This window comes from Vulpes vulpes, chromosome 5, assembly GCF_048418805.1.
Source record: "Vulpes vulpes isolate BD-2025 chromosome 5, VulVul3, whole genome shotgun sequence".
Taxonomy (NCBI): domain Eukaryota; kingdom Metazoa; phylum Chordata; class Mammalia; order Carnivora; family Canidae; genus Vulpes; species Vulpes vulpes.
Genome location: NC_132784.1, coordinates 126207785 through 126229759, shown reverse-complemented (window position 1 = coordinate 126229759; position 21975 = coordinate 126207785). Strand labels below are relative to the sequence as shown.

General features: G+C 50.8%; 1 protein-coding gene and 1 pseudogene across 1 annotated transcript in view; both read right to left on the bottom strand.

Annotated features, from left to right (window-relative positions):
- Positions 1 to 10436: 10436 nt before the first annotated feature.
- On the bottom strand, positions 10437 to 11401 carry LOC112925342 (large ribosomal subunit protein uL23 pseudogene; annotated as a pseudogene).
- Positions 11402 to 15093: 3692 nt separating this feature from the next.
- Positions 15094 to 21975, bottom strand: part of CDHR3 (cadherin related family member 3) — a 59666-nt gene continuing 52784 nt past the window's right edge. Inside the window, exons 16-19 of the mRNA XM_072759947.1 lie at positions 20353 to 20366; positions 19131 to 19162; positions 17123 to 17171; positions 15094 to 15538 (exon numbers count right to left, since the gene is read on the bottom strand). Of these exons, the coding sequence (XP_072616048.1) occupies positions 15234 to 15538; positions 17123 to 17171; positions 19131 to 19162; positions 20353 to 20366 (400 nt within the window). The 3' untranslated portion in view covers positions 15094 to 15233. The remainder of the gene's footprint in view (positions 15539 to 17122; positions 17172 to 19130; positions 19163 to 20352; positions 20367 to 21975) is intronic.

The window sequence follows — 21975 nt, the reverse complement described above, 5'->3', positions numbered from 1 at the left end:
GGGTAGCATTCACAGAGATAGCCGATAAGTGTGATGCAGGAAGAACAGAGATGTTGAAGGTACAGCCAACCCTTGACAATTATTATGCACATCCCCATCCTAATCACTGTTAAAATTTTAGAATAAGAAAAGGTACCAGACACATGGATCATGGAAGCTACCATACCCATGATTCCTGGCTAAGAGAAACTGCCCCAGTCGTAGGCCCAAGGAGGGAAGTGTCCCTAGCTGTTCCTCATCCAGCTTTGGGTGTTTTTACCATGTGACCCTCTCTTGGCCATGTGTGACTGGATGGGAGTGGATGCCTTGCCTAGAATGTGCCACCCACGGGCGACTGGCTGATATTGTTTGACAAAGCCCATGTCAACCCACCCAGCCCAAAGGAAAATTAGAGTTAGCAAGTAGATCAATCAAATTCTTTCTCTCTTAGGAATTGATTCGGGGAATAAAGAGAAAATGAGCCAGCTGAGAGCAGGATAAGAATCCTGAAGATACACTTCGAAGAGGTGAGTGAGGAGTGCAGTCACCATGTCACACGGATGCCGGGGAGCACCAGGACCAATGGTTCTAAACACACATGTCTGCACATGGGCTGGCAATGTACCCACACAGGTGGGTACCACATTGTGCACAAGGTGGAGATTGTACCTTTTGTTGCAACTGAGCATATATATTGTTAAACAGTGTTTGTCAGACAGAATGTTGAGAGGAGCGCTTCAGGCAAATGGAGAACCTTGCCTGGCGGGCACCTTGGCGGGGAGAGCGAGAGCATAATGACAAGGTGTGCGATGCAGCCACAGGTTTCGCAGGAGGTGTACAAGCTGGGTCCTGTGAGTACAGAAGACAGCAGTTGGGGCCGTAATACTTGTCCTCAACTAAAAGACATTTGAGGGCTTGAGGAATCACTAAGTGAATGGGATGACAAGTAGGGATGTGACTTAAGTCCTTTAAACGCTTGCCAAAAATTCTAGTACTTGAAAGTGCACCACTGGATTAGGGCCCTTTTGGTTTCAAGCGACAGAGACTCCATTCAAATTAACTTTCGAAGGGACGGGATGGCTCACATAACTGAAAAATGTAAGGAAAGAACTGACTTCAGTCATGGTTGGATCCAAATGGGCAATATTAGGAGTTAGCCCTTCTCTCTTCCTCTGCTTTCCTCCAGTTGGGTTTCCGCTTTGGTTGGTAGGCTCTTCCCACATTGCACAAGCGTGGGAAGTCAACACTGGCCTCCCACTTCACGCTTCCCTCCTCCCCGCTGAGCAGCCTCAGTAGGCAACGTGTGATTCCTAGAGGCTGAGCCCAAGTCCCGCGGACAGCTCCCGTTGGTCCACCTTGGGATTGGTTTCCCGACCAGACAGGGAGCAGCAGCAATCTGATTGGCCTGGGTTGGACCATGTGTCCAGCTCCGGATCTAGGGCATGACGTCAGCCCCAGCGGAACACAGAGCCTAATATAGAAAACGGTTGTTCCTGGAGGGATGGATGTTGAACAGGCAGTGACAACAGATGTCCACCTTAGCCCCAAACGAAACGGCTGAGTGCGAGCTCTCTGGAGTGAGGATCCTTGAACTCTCTACCTTAAGCTCCTATCGCTAATGCTGAATGACTTTCTGATCCCAGCTCTTTGAGGGAGGACTAACTATGTCTTGGGTTTATTAATATTGGGTTTATTAATCAAGGTTCTTAATCAACAAACAACAAAATCCACTCTGGTTTGTTTAAACACACGCACACACAATTTTTTTTTTAAGATTTTATTTATTTGAGAGAGACAATGAGTAGGGTGAGAGGCAGAGGGAGAAGCAGATTCCTCGTTGCGCAGGGAGCCCCACCCAAGGCTAGATCCTAGATCCGGGACTCCAGAATCATGACCTCAGCTGAAGGCAGACACTTAACAGACCCAGCCACCCAGGCACCCCAGGAAAAAAATGTCTTAAAGGATATCAGTGGCTCCCAGAGTCTCTGGCAGAGTCAGAGAATGGGGCTTGAGGCTCTGCAGCCATGAACGATACCCAGCTCCCCACTTGAAGGTGCACAGGTTCGAGCCCACCACCCTTGTCTCCTGCTACTGGAAGCATCTCTGCCCCTGCTGCCTCCAGAGGCGCCACATCCCCTGCCATGCTTGGCTCCCATCACCAAGACGCAACCGCATGCAGCAGCTGCTTCCTTGCTCTTCATCCTTCCATGTTTTGAAGTTTCATCCAGTTGGCATGTGTCCTAGCTGCGGAGTGAGTCTGGGAAACTGAGTTCTGATCTCCACCCTGGTGAAGTAATGCGGGTAACATGGCCTACTTTCCTAACTTAGAAAGGCTGTTCAAATGATGCTGGGCTGGCACCAATATGACCCACATCCACTAGGCCACACTTCAAACAGTCAAGTCTTCTGTGTCTTCCGGGTTCCAGAGAGATCAAGTAATGGAGCCAAGACTCTTTATTTCCACATGTGTCCTGCCAATAAATCCATGAGTCTCTGGTCTTTGCAACCAATAGAAGTCAGTTAACACAAATAACTTGGCAAATGCAATTGGATAAAATTTAGCTTGGGGTAGTGTTTCCTTCCCAAACAGATTGGTAAGAAGCTGAATTTCCAGGAGGGGGCTCCCTGGCAGGGCCTTCCCCATGTGATAAATTTCCTTCAAAGTTTGGAATTCTACACCAGCACTTTCCAGGAGACCGGGTTATCTGACCTCTGTCCTGTGGCTCCCCACTGCTCTCAGACCCTCAAATTATTCAATTAAGAAAGAGAATTTGAGGGGCACCTGGGTAGCTCAGTGGTTGAGCATCTGCCTTTGGCTCAGGGCATGATCCCGGGGTCCTGGGATCGAGTCCCGCATCGGGCTCCCTGCAGGGAGCCTGCTTCTCCCTCTGCCTCTGCCTCTCTCTTGGTGTCTCTCATGAACAAATAAATAAAATCTTTAAAATAAGGAAGAGATTTTGAAGGGCACCTGGCTGGCTCAGTCAGTAGAGCATGCGACTCTTGATCTCAAGGTTGAGTTCGAGCCCCACTTTGGGTATGGAGATTACTTAAATAAACTTAAAAAGAAATAGATTTTAAGTACCAACTATGTACTGGGCCTTGTACCAATACTGGACGTACTCTACCCTCAGGGAGCCACCACACACGTATATCAGCCAAAGCTTGACGGGAGCGACATGAGGCCAGAATGAGAATGAAAACGTTCAAGCTCCATTACCCAGAAAGAGATGCATAGTTTTCATTTTTACAGACTTCTTGATCAGGGTCACTTCAAAAGCTGAGGTCTTTGACTTAATAATAATACAGGAGCATACGAGCGCTGGGGTGGCTCAGTCATCTGAGCATCTGACTCTTGATTTTGGCTCAGAGGGCAGCCCGGGTGGCTCAGCGGTTTAGTGTCGCCTTCAGCCCAGAGCATGATCCTGGAGACCCGGGATCGAGTCCCACATCGGACTCCCTGCGTGGAGCCTGCTTCTCCCTCTGCCTGTGTCTCTGCCTCTCTCTATGTCTGTGTGTATCTCATAAAGGAATAAAATCGAAGAAGAAGAAGAAGAAGAAGAAGAAGAAGAAGAAGAAGAAGAAGAAGAAGAAGAAGAAGAAGAAGAAGAAGAAAATATTGTTTAAAAAAAAAAAGATTTTGGCTCAGATCATGATCTCAGGGTGAGATGGAGCCCCAGGTGGGGGTCAGCGAAGGGCATGGAGCCTGCTTGGGATTCTCTCTCCCTCTCCTACTGCCCCTCCTCTCTCTCTCTCTCTCTTTCCCTGCCTAAAAATAAAAATAAGAACAGGCATATGGCCATCATAGTCTCTCAACACGGAGTCTAACAAAGAAATGTCTCTGATGGGATCATTCAAGGGTCTCACCGTTAAACACGCTCCATCATATTTAGGAAGTGAGAAGTGCCAGCTGGGAGGGAACACGGCGGCCTCAGAGCACCCAGCCGGGGCCCCGCCCGGCGGGACTTGCAGAACTGGCTGCAGCCTCGGACCGTCCGCGAAGCAAAGTGCGGGCCGGGCGCGACCTTGAGCCCCCACGGGCCCGGCGCGGCCGCGGAGGCGCAGGTGCGCACGACGGCCGCTAGGTGTCGCCGCGAGCCCGCGCGAGCCGGTCCCCGCCGCGGGCGGGCGGAGCGGGGGCTGTTGGCGATCCGCACGCGGTCAGCTCTCCTGCCCGGGCCCGGGGATGTGCGGGGAATGTTCATTTCTTGAGAAATCCCGTGGTTCAGCAGCGGCCCTCTGGTGGCCCTGCCTGAGACGATGGAGAGCGCGCTTGCCCCCGGCGACCTCCGGGCGGTCCTGGCAGCAGCAGCCCCAGGGCCCACCCCAGAGGCCTCGTGCTGGGGACTCCGAGGCCCGCACCGGGCGCACGGCAACCCGCGTGCACAGTCCTCCTCTCCTTCCGCCCCTTTCCCTGCCCCTCGGGGCCGACCCCTGGCTTCGCTCCCTTTTCCCAAAACAGCCACAAGATTAAGGGCGCGTTGCAGCAGCAAGAGGCTGAGCTAGCTCAGCAGGAATTGCAGAGCCGCTCCTGGGTCAAGGGGTTAGAAGCCCTGCCTGGTGTCCAGCCCCCCTCCCCGCCCCCCCGCCGCTCACTGGTCGGGGCCTGACCCAGCTGCCAGGGCTCTCGGGCTTGCATGCTTCCTGCGGGGACTAGTGCCTCCAGATGCATCCATTAAATAAAATTATAAGTACAAAGGACCCCATGGGATCCTGCACACTGCAGGCATTCCGTAAGTGCAAAGTGAGTTTAAGTAGTTGCACAGACACTTACACAGACGCGTTAGCACACGTTCAGCCCAAGGTACAGAGCTCGGGCCCTGGCTTCCCAGAGGCCGTGGCAAGACCGGGTGTTAAGGAGACAAGGTCTGGGAGCATTTGGTTAGAGACGCCAGGCCCCACCGCTGATTCTAACCCGCTCTACCTGCGTCACCAGTGATGAGGTTGTTCTGAGCCCAGCAGGGAGCTGCGCTTGGCAAAATGCCCTGCGAGCTGTCCTGGGCCCTTCCGGGAAAGGCCACTTGTGGGCCGAGCGGCCCTCACACCCTCCTCCCCAGAGTCTGGTTCACCACTCCCTGGTTTCCAGCCACCACACTGCTACTGTGGGGTTTTGTGGGAGACCACACGGCAGGATCCTGACTGTGGGTGCCCTGTGGCTGCTCAGCGGGCCCTGGAGCCACACACCCTGGAGAGCTGGGGAAAGAGGGAAAGAAGGCAGAGCCAGTCAGTCTTTTACCGGAGGTGCTTCTAGATCCCTCGGTGGAGCAAGCTAGATGGTAAAAAGAGGCCCTGCTGGTCCAAATTAGCAACTGCAGCCCCATTGGCCTTGGAAGAGGGGCCGGAATCTGAGTGACCCAGATCCTGATTGACGGTCTTTGGAAGGCATTTGAATACTCCTGGCCAACTCGAGACTGCTTTTGTTGAGCAGCAGAGAGGTTGGGAACGTGTACCGACCAGAGGAAAGCAGAGACTGCCTTTTACACAGCCCAAGGCCGCGTGCTCTGGGCTTGGCAGCACTCCGGGGGGAGGCCCGTGGCCATTTCGGATCCCAACCCAAGCCAGGCAACAGAGGACAGACACCCTTGGGGCGGATCTGCTAGTCCAGAAGCTGGTATTGTTGCTGCACCTGTGAAGAGGCCTGATTTCTGCAGCCAAGAGAAGCCTTGGACTTGCCGGCAAGAGAGTTATTCGGTCAGAGGATCCACCTGATGTTCAGTCATCTGACACCTTTCCTTACCAGATTGCAAATCAAAGGCCATCGCTGAACCATTTGCTTAGGCTCAGAGAAGGCACAACCCAGTTCGTGTCCTGGCTCTGTGACCTCAGCTCTCCAGCCCTCAGCTTTCTCATTTTGTAATGCAAGTGACAGGGCCATCTGCAAAGGAGAGCCCTGAGGATTAGAGTTCGTGCAGGCAGCGTGCCCAGCAGGTGTTAGACTGTTAGACAGAGTCGCCATCCTGAGGTTGGTAGAGACATAGCCTCAGACCACATGGGTGCAGATGAAGCTGCCATGGTGAAGCCCGGTGAGGTCCTCCTGTACTCCAGACCACCCCTAGACTCCTCATGTCACAGTGGACAGGCTCTGGGAAGGGCTGCATGCCCCACACCACAACCTAGACTGAGGGTGCCTCCCTTTCTTTTAAAAATTTGTGAAGCCCTCATGCATTGCTGGTGAGAATGCAAAATGGTACAGCCACTTGGTCCAGAAAAATCTGGCAGTTTCTCGGAAAGCTCTAGAATTACCACATGACCCAGCAATTCCACTCTTAGAGACAGTCCAAGAGAAATTAGAACATACATATGTCTGCAAAAGAACCTGTATCTGAACGTTCATTGCAGCACTGCTCATAATAGCCAAGAGGTCCAAACAACTCAAATATCCACTAATTGATGGATGGATAAGCACAATGCGGTATGCTCATCCAAGAGAACATCACTCAGCCATAGGAGGGAATGGAGTACTGGTATCTGCTGCAACAGAAATGGATTTTTTTTTTAAGATTTTATTTATTTATTCATGGGAGACACAGATCGAGAGAGAGGCAGAGACACAGGCAGAGGGAGAAGCAGGCTCCATGCAGGGAGCCTGATGCGGGACTCGATCCCGGGTCTCCAGGACCATGCCCTGGGCTGAAGGCAGGCGCCAAACCGCTGAGCCACCCAGGGATCCCCAGAAATGGATCTTGATAACATTATGCTAAATGAAATCAGCCAAGACACAAAAGGACAAATATTCTATTTCTGTGAAATGTCCAGAATAGACAAATCCATAGAGACGGATTAATAGGTGCCAGGGCCTGGGGATGGGGAATGACAATTTATGGGATTGGGGTTTATTTGGAGGAAGATGGAAATATTTTAGAATTAGATACTGGTGGTGGTTGTGCAACTTTGTAAATGTACAAAAAAAAAAACCACTGAATTTTATGGTATGTGAGTTAAATCACAATATGAATAATAAAGTTGTTACCAAAAAAAAAAAAAAAGGACCGCTTCACATGCCAGTTGGAGTGTGCTCTTACTGTGGACAGAGAAATGAGAGGGGCAGTGCGGGTAGTGCAGCTCTCCGGAGCCTTGCCCATAAATCAGATTAACCAGCTTCCCTCCCTCAGCTGTGCCTGGCTCTGAAGGGGCGAAGGCGGCTGCTGCATTTTCTCGATGCCACAGAAATCGAAGGGCTGCTGGGGACGCTGAGGCTCGGTGTGTGGCAGCGGGATGCTCGCCTCCAAGCACTGGGCCAGCCCCACCCAGTGGGGCAGGAAGCGCGGAGGAAGAAAGCAAAGCTCATAGGCGTGCTTTGCCTTGGTCTCCAGATTTACAAGGATCATGTTTTCCAAAGCAAAAATTAGGACTGATAATTATGGCTTGTGTTCCCGGGGATGGTAGGATACACCATTTTAAGTTAGGACTGTCCTCCAAAAAAATGATCACAAGGCTCTAGTTTTCCTAGACACCCTCATCTGCCTTCTTCCCTCTAAGCAGCCAAGTTTCCTAAGAACTTAGACTCTTTGGGGAGTCTCAGGGGAACGATTTTTTTCCTATGACTCTGGTCACATGGCGAAAGGTATTTAATCAGACCTGGACAGTGGTCAGCCCCTTGTCTGTGATTTCACTTTCAGTGATTTTCGTAACCTGCGGTCGACCAGGGTCTGGAAGCGACGGTGCTCCTTCTGGCATACTGTCAGGTCGGTGGCAACAGCGTCACAATGCCCACGCCGCTCACCTCATCATCTCACATGATTTCGGAAAGAAGGGTGACTATAGGGTATCTTGAGAGACGGAGACCACATTCACATAATTTTATCGATGTGCATATTGATATAATTGTCCTATTTTCTTACTAGTTATGTTAGTGTCTCTTACTCCGCCTATTTTATAAATTACACTGTGTCGTAGACCATGTATGCATAGGGAAAAACAGTTCACATCGCAGTTGGTGCAATCTTCCATTTCTGGCATCCACTGGGCGGTCTTGGGATGTCTGCCCCGTGGATGAGGGGGACTACTGTGCTTTTTAGGCTGACAGTAAATCTAATGCAGTGCCTGAGCTGAACCTTGCTGGGGGCAGGGCACAGAATCCAGACCTGGAAAATCTCTGCCCGTCTCCTTGGTTTCCTTGAAGCCTGTTTGGAATATTGACAGGACATTCAATGCAGCAGAAACACGGGCGGGTTCTCTTTACTTCCCCAACACACACGTGACCACCATCCCCCCAATAGCAACAGGTTTCACAGACGAGGCATTGGGACAGTCGCCTTTGGGAAGAACTGTTCAGTGTTCTCTGAAATAGCTGGTGGCTTCCGCTGATGGAGCGGCTCAACCCGGCTGGGGCAGCTTTATCTACTATGGAATAGGACCTGAGAGAGCTCACATCTGAGACGCTCATTCCCAAAGGTCCTGCAGGGTTTCCAGATACCCGCCCTCCTCCACCACTGCCACCCCGGGCTGAGCCACTGACATTCATATCTGGATAAATCTAATAGCCACTGAATCGGTCTATTTCCAGCCCTGCTCCCTACCTCCCCAAAGTCTATTCTCAAATCAGCAATCCCAGAGATGCTTTTTTAAAATATTTTTATTTATTTATTTGGGGTGGAGGGAGAGGGACAAGCAGACCCTGCACAGGCCCACCTCGGGCTCGATCCCATGACCTAGAGATCACCACTTGAGCTGAAACCAAGAGACAGCCGCCTGACTATGCCGTCCAGAGAGATGCTTTTAAAACATAAGAGCAAAATCCTGCAATAGCTCCCATCATACCTAGAGTGAAAGCCGAAGTCCTTCCAAGGGCCCACAAAGTCTCCTATGATGATCATACAGTCCGCTGACCCCTCCCCATACACCCCCCACAGATGACACATTCCCAGCTTGTCCCCACAGATATGTGCCCACCCCCCACAGACACTGCCCTGCAGTCACCTCCAGTCCTTATGCTCATCACCCTGTTCCTCCTACTGATCCTCGACCTGCCCTTGCTTCGTATTTCCAACCTGGAGGCTCTTCCCAGTATCCTGCATGGCTCCTTCCCCACTTCCAGCAATCGATTCTCACCTTATTGTGGGGGTGTTCCTTGAGCATCCTCGTTGAAGAGGCCATCCCCACCCTCCCTCTTTCCCTAACCCTGACCCTGTTCATTTTTCTCAGTGGTATTTACCACCATTAATACTTCATACATGTATATGGATTATATGTATACAGATATATATGTGCAATATATATATATAAAATCCACTTGTCTACCATTCTGTGGAAATAAGCAAAGACCAACCATATGAGAAAAGCAAAGGCTACTACTTATTCATAGCTCACTACAACAAAGGAGTGAGCCACACCTCTCAAATTTGAGCAGAGACTCAAAGGCAGGCAGAGGAGCACGAAAGCATTATGGTGGAACAAAGGGAAAGCTTCAGGTGTGGCCTGACGAGAGGCTGTCGGCGTGGGGAGGCTGTCAGTGAGCTAACTGGAGGGGAGGGGGTGCATCTTCCTTTTTTATTATTTTGTTTATTTATTCATGAGAGACACACAGAGAGAGGCAGAGACACAGGCAGAGGGAGAAGCAGGCTCCCCGATGCAGGACTCAATCCCAGGACCCTGGGCTCATGACCTGAGCCAAAGGTAGACGCTCAACCACTGAGCCACCCAGGCATCCCAGGGTGGGGATCTTATGTGATTGGTGAGGAGTGGATAATTTGACTTCGTGTGGTTGGTCCTCAGTTGGAAGTGAACATAAAATTAGGAAAGCTGTCAGTTATTAATCAGGCCCTGGCCACTCTGGGTGGATTGTTACAGACGTCATGGCTTACCTTCCTTGATTGTTACCAGAGATAGCAGTCTGGCTTCTGGCAAGCCTGACTTACAAAAAGCTGGCCTCCTGTGCTGCTCACTGCAGATCAGGGGTTGGTTTCCTGCAGACTGTGGGTCAGAGTTCTGTTTTTAATATACCGTCTGACCATTGTTCATTTGTATATTCAGTCCCTCATCCTTCACTAGGATATAAACAGTAAGAGCATTGTTTTATTCACTGCTCTATCCCCAGAGCCTAAAATAGTGTCTGGCACCTTGTAGTCATGCAGTGACTGTTTGCCGGTGATTATCATGTTTGTCCAGATCTGGTTGGAAAAGCTGTGGCTCTGCTGCATGACCTGGGTAGCACACCCACGGCAAGCTTGCATAATTCAATCCAACTCTACAAATGTTTGTTGAGTGTTTGTCACATACCCAGGAGGCACTGCATGGGGTTGAGGTTGTTCCCTTGGGTTACATAGGACATGTGTCAGCAGACAATTGATGGAAGACTGGGATTCTTTTTTTTTTTTTTTTAAGATTTTTATTTATTTATTCATGAGAGACAGGGAGAGGCAGAGACACAGGCAGAAGGAGAAGCAGGCTCCATGCAGGAAGCCCAATGCGAGACTTGATCCTGGGACCCTGGGATCACACCCTGAGCCAGAGGAAGATGCTCAACCGCTGAGCCACCCAGGCATCCCACAAGCCTGGGATTCTGAATGCTTTAGCCTTTGCTCATAATTTCTCTCTTGCCTACTTCAAACTCATCTCTACCTTTAAGGTCCCATTGGTTCCAGGTCCCTGTTATGCTCAGAGACAGCTGTGGCCCGCACCTGCCTGCTCCAGCACCTACTACCTAGGAAGCTGATTTAGTCCCCATCAGGTACCTGTGTGGTAGCTGGTTGTCTTTTTAAAGAGTTGATTATCTTCTCAGTTGGATTATTCCCTTTTAGAGCAGGAACCACATCTCACCCCCAAAACAGACGATGCACAGGAAGTTCTTGGTGGTCTGAGCCTCACCCCACTCCCTCACCTGGCCTGCGTTTGACTGGTTCCCTGAACTCCAGAGCAGGGATGTCTCACTGGCCCCAGGATATTTTTTTTTTATGGTGAAAAAATTTATATTTAGATTTATAGCCGGCTGGACTCAGTTTAGATGATCCCAATTTTGTTGGCAACATCCAAAGCATCATAGTCAGGAGCCAGTTGAACATATGCTTTCTTCTCTCCATCAGGCCTGATCAAGGTGTTGACCTTGGCCACATCAATGTCATAGAGCTTCTTCACAGACTGTTTGATCTGGTGCTTATTGGCCTTGACATCCACAATGAACACAAGTGTGTTGTTGTCTTCTATTTTCTTCATGGCTGACATAGTAGTTAAGGGGAACTTGATGATGGCATAGTGATCAAGCTTGTTTCTCCCGGGGGCACTCTTTCGAGGATATTTGGGCTGCCTGCGGAGATGCAGGGTCTTGGGTTTTCGGAATGTAGGTGATGTGTGGATCTTCTTTTTTTTTGTGACTGTGCCTACCTTTCAGCACCACTTTCTTAGCTTTCAAAGCCTATGCTTTGGCTTCGGCTTTGGGAGAGGCAGGGGCTTCCTTCTTCGCCTTTGGCGCCATCTTCGTGAAAGGGCCCCAGGAGATTTTCTAGTTTTCTACTTGTGGTGGTCGCACCCAGCCCAGCACTGCCATTTGGAGATGTATACTGGCCTGATAGCCCAAGGTCCCCGACTCAGGCATCTCAATTATTTTCTGACAAGGGCTCTCCATTAAATCTTTTACAAAAATATTTGGATAGTTCTGAATTATCTGTTCTTCCAGAAAGGTATGGGTTCATTTATGTTTCAGACACAACACTCAAGGGACAGGGTATCTGGGTGACTCAGTTGGTTAAGCATCGGACTCTTGGTTTCAGCTCAGATTGTGGGATTGAGCCCTGCATCAGGCTTGGCACTCCATGCGGGGTCTGCTTTCCTAAATAAAAAGAAGAAAAATGAAGGATAAGGGAGGAGGAGAAGAGAAAAGGAGAAGGGAGGAGAAGGAGAAGAAGGAGGAGGAGAAGAAGAGGAAGAAGACAAAGAGGAAGAAGAAGAAGACGACGACGACAAAGAGGAAGAAGATGGTGAAGACGATGACGACGAAGGAGAAGACGACGAAGACGACGAAGGAGAAGACGACGAAGACGACGAAGGAGAAGACGACGAAGACGACGAAGAAGAAGACGACGAAGAAGACGAAGAAGACGAAGACGAAGAAGAAGAAGAAGACCCAAAGAAGCAAGAAACAAATAAGCCTCCCAAAGGTTCTACTTCCACTACTACCCTGGCCTATCAGCAGGCTAAGGTCAGCTGTAGCTGACAGAGGGAAGCTCCTCAAGGGCAGGGATTTGGGGCAGCTGTATTTACTAATGAGTCAACAGCTGGCACACAGGAGCGGCTCCATCAATATTTATTGAATGAATGGGAGTTACAAATACGCACATTAAGTTTGGAGTGAGAAACGACAAGTCTCCATAGCGATCATTTTCAATATTCACTCATTGTGTCACTTGGGTTTTCTGAGCCATCACAAAGCACGTGACCTCAAAAGGCAAACGAGAGGGGTACAGATGCGGAAGAAGGCTCTGAGGAGTGAAGGCGTCATGCGCGGGTTTCTGTTCACGAGCCACACATGCTTGTAACAGCCTGCTTCCCACTGAGCACGATGGAAGCTCAGACTCCAGACTTTACCACGTGGTTTCGGATCCCTCAACAGTCACAGGTCCCTCCCTGGTCTAATCCTTGAATGTCTCCTGCCCCGATTTTATGACTCAGAATCAGGCAGCTCAACATTAGCTACGAAAGTCCATGTGTGTTTAAGGCCTTGCAAGGGAAATGTGAGAAAATATTCACAAGGTCCATAGCACTCCCTGGCTTTATTTTATTCAGACAAGTCTCCCCCCCCCCCTTTCTTTTTTCTTTTTTCTTCCAAAACCTGGTAAGTGTCAGAAAAGAAATGGCCTCAGCCCTGGACCTGAGACTTCTGATTTCCGCTTACCCAGTAGCCAGAGATGCAAAGGAAGAAGAAGATTTTTCTCTTGGCCAAAGAACATCTCACCTGGTGCCTGTTCCTGACCCCACGTCTTGGCTTCCTCGGGGCTCACATGTTGGGTCTTAGAGGCCAAGCGGCTCTTCCTATAGGTCACCAGGTAAGAAACAGCTTCTCAGGCAGACTCCAACCTTCAGAAGTCCTGCCCTGTGTCTGACTTAAGTCTTTCCTTCTGGCCGAGGAGCCTAGTTCCGCCTTGCCCTGTCATCACTGGAGAAGGGGGAGCAGCTGCTCACTGCTCTCCTTTTAATCTTCCTTAATGGGCTCATAAACAGTTATTAGGTCCCCCTGCAGCCTTCTCTGAGCCTCATTTTACTTGCATTGAGGCTGAGAGCTTCTGAGGAAGGCGTTTTACTCAGGGCTCCACAGACTTGTAGAGTCTTAAATGGGTAATCAGCCACTTCACCCACTTTAACCTCCACAAATGAACAGCTCTGCCTCCTTTTGCAAAATTTAAATCTATTCAAGGGAGTTCCCTGGCAACCAACCCTTATTAATAAATCACGCCTGCTCTAGGCCAGGACAGGGCATTTTTAAAATGTTTCTTTCTCTTGAGAAGTCACACTGGTGCACAGGCGCACAATAAACACACAGCTGCTCTCTCCAAGTTCGGCATTTGCTGAATTGTGGGCCTGGGGAGTTCTCATCTGGCTCCCCAACTGGGAAGGGGGTGTGCTGCTCTAACAGACTCTCGTCTGGGCCTTTCGTGTGGTTATTGGACGAGGTACGTAGCAGCAGGAGGGGTTGGGGGAGGCCTGGACGCAGAGCTGCAGCCAGACCCACTCGGCTTCCACTAGGCACACACTGGAAAGTTCCATTTTCTGTTCCGGCGTGCTACCATTTATTTTCAGCAGTGCTAACACCCACTGGGAAAGTCCCAGTTGCATGGCTGGTTAGAGCTTCCTACTGTGTCTCCCCGCTGTGGTTCCCTGCCATCGCAGGAGGTAGGGAAGGAGAAGGGCAGGGATGTGGTGGTGGGGGGTGTTGATTTAGCCTTGAGACGAGTGAGTGATTTCACTTCCACAGGAATTTGAACCAGGTTGGCTAAGATTAAAAGGAACCGACGGCACCAAGTGTCAGCAAGGGAGTAAAGCAATTGGAACCCTCAGTCGTTGGCCGGTGGAAGTGTCAGTCGGAGCCACCAATTTTGGAATTCTTGGCTGATTCCAGCAATGGCTCTAACAATTCCACTCTTAGGAATAATGCTCAGAGCAAATGGGTAACTACGCTCAGCAAAAAAACCTGCACAAGAAAGTTCATAATGATGGGATTTATGATAGTAAAATACTGGAAGCAGCCACCAGAGTCCGGAATGGATAAATAAACCGAGGCACATTCCTACAATGGAAGAAGACACATGATGGATGAGAACTGAATTACTAATCGGTAGTGCAACAGGGATGAATCTCACAGACGTGATGCTGAGCAAAAGAAGCCGGACGTAGGGACGCCTGGGTGGCTCAGTCAGTTAGGCATCCGACTCTTGGTTTTGGCTCAGGTCATGATCTCAGGGTTGTGGGGTGGAGCCCCAGGTGGGGCTCTGTGCTCAGTGGGGAATCTGCTTGAGGATCCCTCTCCCTCTGCCCCTCCCCCGGCTCTTTCTCTTTCTCTAAAATAAATAAATAAATCTTAAAAAAAAAAAAAAAAAAAGGAGCCAGACACAAAAGAGTATGTTCTGTGTGATTGCATTTATATGAAATTCTGAAAAGGCAAACCTAATCTATGATGATAAAGATGAGACTAGGGGTTGCCTCGGTGGGGAGCCTACGATGAGCGCATTACCTTATATCTGTGCACTTGACTGAATGTAAGTTATACTTCCCTACAAAAAAGAAGACAAGAAGGGGTCCGTTGTGTTTTCTTCCCCCCAGATGAATAGCTCATTATTTATTCATTCATTGTTTTTCACTCCTCTGCTTCGTTTACAACAGATGTGAGGTGACTTACAAAGGTGTGTGGCTTTGAGTGTGTTTATCAGGGAAGAGATCTGAGTGGCACTCAGGGCAGGGGATGCAGATGACACCCGATGGGAGGGGAGACCTCGGCGTCCCTGTCAGGAAGTCCTGAGCACTTCCTGTGGGGCTTCCCAGCAGTCAACACGAGAAAGGAGCATGATTCTGTATCCGAAAGTCAATGGTTCATCTGATCGGAGGATAGAACCCCGAGAGAAATTTCTCCCAGGCCTTCTCAGGAAAGGGAAACCATACAATCAAAGCCCTGTGTGTTTTGAACACCCCATTTGGACCCTGGCTCTCAGGGTCCCTCCAGCCCATGTTTTCACTCTGGGGGTCCCAGCCCTGGGCCGCGAGGGAATTAGGGGGAGGCAGCCTCCTGGAGACAGTCAAGGCCCCCTCCCTGGGGCCCCACACCCAGGTGCCCATTACTTTCCTGGGTGCAGTCTGGGGGAAGCCCTGCTTGGGAGGGCTGGGCTTCTGCTCTTGGGGGTGCCCATCTTTCCATCCTGGTTTCTGGAACCTGGGCTCGTGTCCTCAGTTGGTGCTTTGCCACTTGGCCCATCTTGCTCCCCAATGCTCCTCGGTGGCCTCCCAGCCCCTTCCACGGTGACGGCTCTGCTTGATGCAGCTCCCTGGGGGCGGGGCTCTTTCCATCTTGGCATTTGGGTTGAGAGATCTTTCCACTTTCTGGCTCCTGTGTTTGAGTTGAATTCATATACTGCCCCGGTAACTAGGGGAAAAAATATATATAACAGCCATGCAAGTGGAGGAATTCAAGTGCTCTCCTCCCCCACCCCCACCCCTGTCGATTCTTACTCCCAGGGAAAGAGGAAGGGTTCTGGGAAGGGGAGATGGTGAATCATGGACAGGCTCCCGAATGGCACACTCTGCACCAGTCTGCCCTTCCTACGAGCTGCAGGGCTCTGACCACACAGGTAGCAAATATCATGCCTCCCTGGTTGCAAGATTAGAAAACCACATAAATCTTGAATTCCATGTCAGTTTTGGGCAAATTCTGTTCAGTTTTGGGGCACTTGGGTGGCTCATGGTTAAGCATCTGCCTTCGATTCAGGTTGGGATCCCAAGGCCCTGGGATCGAGGCCCACGTCGGGCTCCCTGCCTGGAGCCTGCTTCTCCCTCCGCCTGTTCTCTGCCTCTCTCTCTCTCTCTCTCTCTCTCTCTCTTTCTCTCTCTCTGTCTCTCTCATGAATAAATAAATATTTTTTAAAAATTCAGTTATTACCCATTCTGTTCTGATGGGTTTGTTCTAAGAGCCCCCCCGCCCTGAGTCCCCAGATACAAAAAGGAAGTCACCAAGGAAAGGAGGAAAGGACTGACTCTTATTTCTGTTGGGTTAGCGGAGATCTGTAGACACACACTCGGAGTCTGGCCTCTGCGAGACGGTGCAGGGGAGCCTCTTCACCGTGTCAGAGTGGCAGACACTAATTGGTGTGCCTGTTCACATTAGTGCAGTTGGCTCATTTCTTCCCTTTTTTCTCTCTCAAGCACGCAAATGTCGATAACAGCCTTGGTCCTCCCTGGCTTTTGCCCCAGAAGCCGGGAGTCTTGGGCGATCCCCTGCTCTTGCCATTTCCCTGTGGCATGAGCCTGAGTGCCCTCTCGGCAGAGGATCCCACCAGCACTTATGCTAATGTGGGCACATTATGGTAACAAGTACCTAATAATAGAGGGAAATTTAATTCCAGCAGCAGCAGCAGCCTCTCCTGGAGAGGAGCCATCCTTCCGAGAAGGACCGAGCGGCTTGCATGTGAGGGTGGCAGGGAGCCAGCACACTTGCCTCCCGAGTTTGGTTTCCTTCCTTTTATTCACATCTATAATTGAGCCTTTGTAAGCGGAGGGATGTGTGTAAAGGAGCTAAATTTGGAGCTGATTTCATGGGGGTGAGGGGAGCTCGGGAGGCCAGCTTTACCTTATGTTCATCTTGCCGACCAAGAAAAAATTCTTGGCCCTGATCTAGGGGAAAAAGGAGCCAAGCCTGCCATCTCTGCATCGCTCTCACTACCAATAGGATGGTTGGTGTTAGAAGCCTGCAGAAAGGATGGGGGGAGGAGGCTGAGCTCCAAAGAAGAGGCGGATGGGTTTGTGATGCGGGAAGGGAGGCTAGTGAGGGGGGGCCCGGGTCCTGTGCTGGAGCATCTGCCACCAGCTCTGCTCGGGGCATCTCCGCAGGTGGCAGCAGGAAGGGTCGGGACACAGAGCCAAACGGAGGGACAGACGTTGTTTAGGGCCGGGCAGGGGAAGGGGGTGTCTCCGTGACTCTACCAACTGCTGGATGGCATTGCCACTGAATTACCTGGGTCTATGGCTTCTCCATCAAAGACAGAGCTCAACTGAATTGTTTCCTGAGGAGGAGAGAGAGACGGCGTCAAGCACGACCCTACACTCCTCCCGCCAGGCCGGCGGCCCATCCTCACAGCCTGCTACCGTCCTTGCCCTCGGCCTTCCGGAGCCTCGTTGACTCGCTCCCAGCCTAGATGCTGGGGACACAGCAGGGACCACCACTGGGTTGTGGTTTTAAGATTCACACGCGTTTAATGTATAGGCAGGCAAGGAAAGGACAGTTCCAGATGCAAAAGCGATATTCCGTACGGTTCACCTGGGGGGGTTGAGGGGGAAGGGGCCGTAGATCCCACACGCGGACATGTACAAAAGCAGCTTACATGCTGACCCCACCAGCAAGGGTGCCGTAGCTCTTCCCAGCCCCCAGGGCCGGCGGGCACATCCTAGAAAACGGCGCTGTGGGAGCTAACCAGTGCAGGCCGAGGTGCTGTGGGGGTGGGAGGGGGTGCCCGCCGGAGGGCAGGAGGCCTAGGACGCATGCCGGCTGCCTTTGCAGAGCTTGCAGCGCAGGGAGCCGCTGCCAGCAGGTGCACGGCCCAGACTGACAAGGTTGCTGGTGGGGCTGAGGCACGCTCAGGGACGCAGGGGGCCAGGAGGGCACTTCATCCAGCCCAGGGGGTGGGAAAGCATCCTGGGTGAAGGCCATCTAGGCTGCATGGAAAGGAAGGCAGACGTGCCACGCGCTTGCCCTGGCCGAGACCTACTTGGCCTCAGTGCGGCCTGACAGGCCGACGGGCAAGCGAGGCACAGAGGGGGGCAGCAGGGGTGCATCTGGGCCCGGCCCCCCTTCCCTACACCCCGAGCTCCACGCCTCTTCCTTCCCGGGCCTCTGTCCTCATGGGAACACCCACTTTGGCCACAGGGCCCTCCGGAGGCTATCGGGTGTGTTCGGAGTCCCGTGGGCCTTTCCACACCGGGCTCGTCACACCAGGCGTCATCTGCTCCCTGGCCGCGGCTCCCCGGCTCCAGCAACAGAGGCAAGGGACGCCGCACGGGTCTTCGCCGATCCAATAGTTCGGCAGCTGCACTTTTCATGGTCGTGGGGACTTACTTATTTAATCGATTAATTTAATCTTACGTATTTCTAAGGTGCTCTGTGAGTGGCATCCCCAAGGGTACTTGCCTTGGACAAGTCCTTAGCTAAGACTAAGGAGATAGGAGATGCCCTCTTCCCTCCGCGTGTAGACAGGCCCGTAGGGATACGCACTTGGGTGGCGGACAGAGGCAGAGATTCCGGGGCACTGGATCGTGCTCCTCGTTGTGCACGTCATTCCCCCGACTTATGAGTCTTGGATCATAACAAAACCTTATTCTCAGGGGGTGAGGGAGACTTGGAGGGTCACCGCCACTCCCCAGTGGGCGGAGCAGGTTCAGTGAAGAAGAGCAAGGAGGTCGGGGTGGGGGGAGCCGGGGAGACTCCCCAGCTCTCTTGTAACACTTTGCATTCCCATGACTCTGAACGGTTTTCAAGACCATTCCCCACCTGGGATCCCAGGGCGGGGATTGTCACTGTCATTTTACAGATGAGGAATCTAAAGCGTAGAGAGGCCAAGGTCACACCTGTGGGCACAGCCAACCCCTGGCCCATGCGGCGCGCTGCCTCCCTCATTTTTCTTCCAGGTTGTGGAACAGCAAAGGAAATCTAAATCCCGCCAGAGGCCAAGGCTCCAGTTCTGGTCTTTAAGCTCTTCGCCCCCCACCTCACTCTCCTGGAGTGCTGGTGTAGATAATAAACACCACTATTCAATATTTATGAAATCCACTTCTGCAAATATATCAGCAGACATGTTCAGTGGAGGGAACAAATTTTAGTGGGAGCTCGTCACACAGCAACCCGTTCTGCAGCCAGACGCAAGGATCTCCCTGAATGGTAAACACCCCCATGAGGCTGTGGCGGGGTCCACCCGGGAGGGCCCCCCCCCCATCACCCAAGCCAGGTGCCCTGTGGCCACCACACTTACCACCAGTATCTCTGGTTTTGTATTTTTCGTTTCTGCAGGGAAAAGAACAGATAGAAGTGAAGCTTCCTGGACACTAAATTGACCTTAAAATTCTACCCCCACAATGGGATTTCTCGTAAACAGGCTTTGAACGTAGTATTGCAGACACAACAAGGAATTCTCTGTCTGGAGAGATGTTTATTGACAGCTTTCTGCCTTCTCAGAAAAATACACACACACACATCATAATAATATACCAAAAAAATTTTTTAATGTTACTCTTTTCTCCATATATTGCTATGACTGGACCTGGGAAATTAGCTTTTTAATGAAAGATAAGAAAGATCCAGTTGAGACATTTGTTCATAATGTGGGGATTCTTTGCATCCATTCCCCACACCCTTTTAAAAAAGTAACCAGGGTGGGTGACAGTCTGTGAGGACCTCATTAAAATCATTTCATTTGATATGATCAATAACCATTATAATCAAATTTCTAACCCCGCTTAGACATGCCTTGTGCAGCTCAGACACGCACGCCTAGGGATTGAGTGATCAAAGCAATTTTTTAAAACACACACACACACACACACACACACACACACTTTCCAATTCTCTGTCCAGTCTCTCCCCATAGCCTGGACTCCCCTGGAGGCCGGGGCTGGGTGCTGACGTCCCCTGAGGCCGGGCGTCCTTATTCGGATGGACTCGCAGCGCACATCTGACTGCACCCTGCCCCCCTTTCTAACTCGCCTGACCCAAATAATGTGTGAAAATGATCACATCCATTACAATCTGAGAATAAAGTGTCATTGGTTCTTGAAAAAGGGGGGCATCTGTCCAACACAGAGCATTAGCTGTCCTGGGGGGGTTGCACCCTCCATGTGCAGCCACGAGCAGACACTGTCTGTGTTTAACTCACGGCGAATTCTTCACTCCTGTGCCTCTAGGGGCCTCAGTTCAGCTGGGTGGAGGCAAGTGTGGGTGGGACCCAGGCAGGACTTGGTGGACAGATCTGAACAGGCTACTGGCACCAGGCACCCTGCCCTCCCCTTCCTCTGCCTACATCTGACCTCTGCGTCACTTCAGCCACAGGTGACGTGGCTGAAAACGCACGGAGACAGAACCGCACCCTGATTCTACACCCTGAGTTGGAACGCTTTTATTTAGAACAACAGGGCAAGCAAAAGCCAAAAACAACGGCAGCAGCAGCCACACAGAAGGGGAATAGGCATGGTACATACCTCCTTTCTCCGCCCTGTGGGGAGAAAACAAGAGATGGACAAGTGTTAACCTGAGAGCACTCTGCACGGGTGCCCGCGTGATAACCCGGCGCCTTTGGGCAACTGTGTTCCTTGGGATTCGGGGACTGATCGATCGAGGGGATGGGCAGGGGGGCTAAAATGAAGGCTGAGCTCCTACCCCAGCTCCAAACAGAGCAGCTCCGTCACTGGTGGTGTGGGGCGAAAGAGGTGCTGGGAGTTGAGAAGTTTGAAAATTATTGCTTTGTAGAACTTGAGGGAATATATTTTCTCTGACAGCACAGGTGAGAGCATGGCCAGCGGGCCTGGCAATTGTCCTGCCTCCTTTTTCTCCCCAGTAGCCAGCTTGAGCAGAAGGCTTGGCTCACAGCAGGAAGCTTCAAGGACTGGCAGCTAAACCCTATTTTCCTATAACACGAAGACCTGGACTTGGATGCTAAGCCCCTTTCCCATGATAACCTGGGGTCCCCTAATTCTATGACTCTAATTTTATTCTTTGCTATTGGACAGACATTGGCTGCCCTAGGGGATACCTAATTTCCAGAGAGGCCAGGCCTGAGTCTGCGTAAGGAGCTACTTTTCCTTTTTTAATTCAACCACGTTGGAAACAATTAATTTTTAGGATGTAAGTTAAGGCCACCAGGTTCAAGGAACACTTAACCATAAATTGCCGGAGAGTTACAGTGTCTAGTGGATGACTTCCTTTAAGAACTTGTCTCTGAACCCCATTACGGACCACCACCATCCTTAAAAGCTCAAGTGTCACTCATTTGAAGTCAATTTTTTCTTCCAAATCAATTTGTGAGTAGAGCCCAAACAAAAATGCCTTTTTCTGATTTCAGCAGATGCTCAAGGATTTCTTACCTTGAAGTCAAGGTTGCCAATAGCAACAAACCTCCCCAATAAATATGGCAAAATGCAATGCCCATGTTTATGCTCACGCCTTATACTTTTGTACGGTCTTTTCATTCCCAGATTTCAAATTATTTGATCGTACTAGTTAATCTTCAATATACCTTTAAAAGGTATATGAAATCTCATCACGCTCTCGTTGTGCCAAAACTCGGGTCCCAATATCTTGAGATCCTTGAGCATAGAGCTAAACTTGGAATCTAGAATCCTGAGCTCACTGGGACTCACCCACAAAATAAAATGCAACCAGACTTAAATACTCTATAAGCCTTTACTCAGCATCAGGAAGAGTGCCGAGTGCTACCTTTGCATTTGCTCATTTGATTGTTTACTTTTCAAATAAGGAATTGAGATTCACGGAGGTTTCCACTCTTGTCTCAGGCCATATAGAAAATGCTGAGCCCCGATCCGAACCAGGCCTGTGTCTCTCCAAAACCCAGGCTCACAACCATCACAACCATGCCGTCATGGTGGGAGCTTCTGAGCCTCAAGAAACTGGGTCAGGGGAAGCTGGGAACAACGAAGTGCTCTCTCCACTTCACTCTGGCGTCTCACTGCAGGCAGTAAAAGACACTCCGCGGAGTAGGTGGTAAGAAGCAAGTGAGTGCGCAAGAGACAACATGAAGGAGGGAGCATAGGGCTCTGCTCACAGCCCTTGAGAGTGAGAGATTGGGGTCACATGCAAAAGAACAA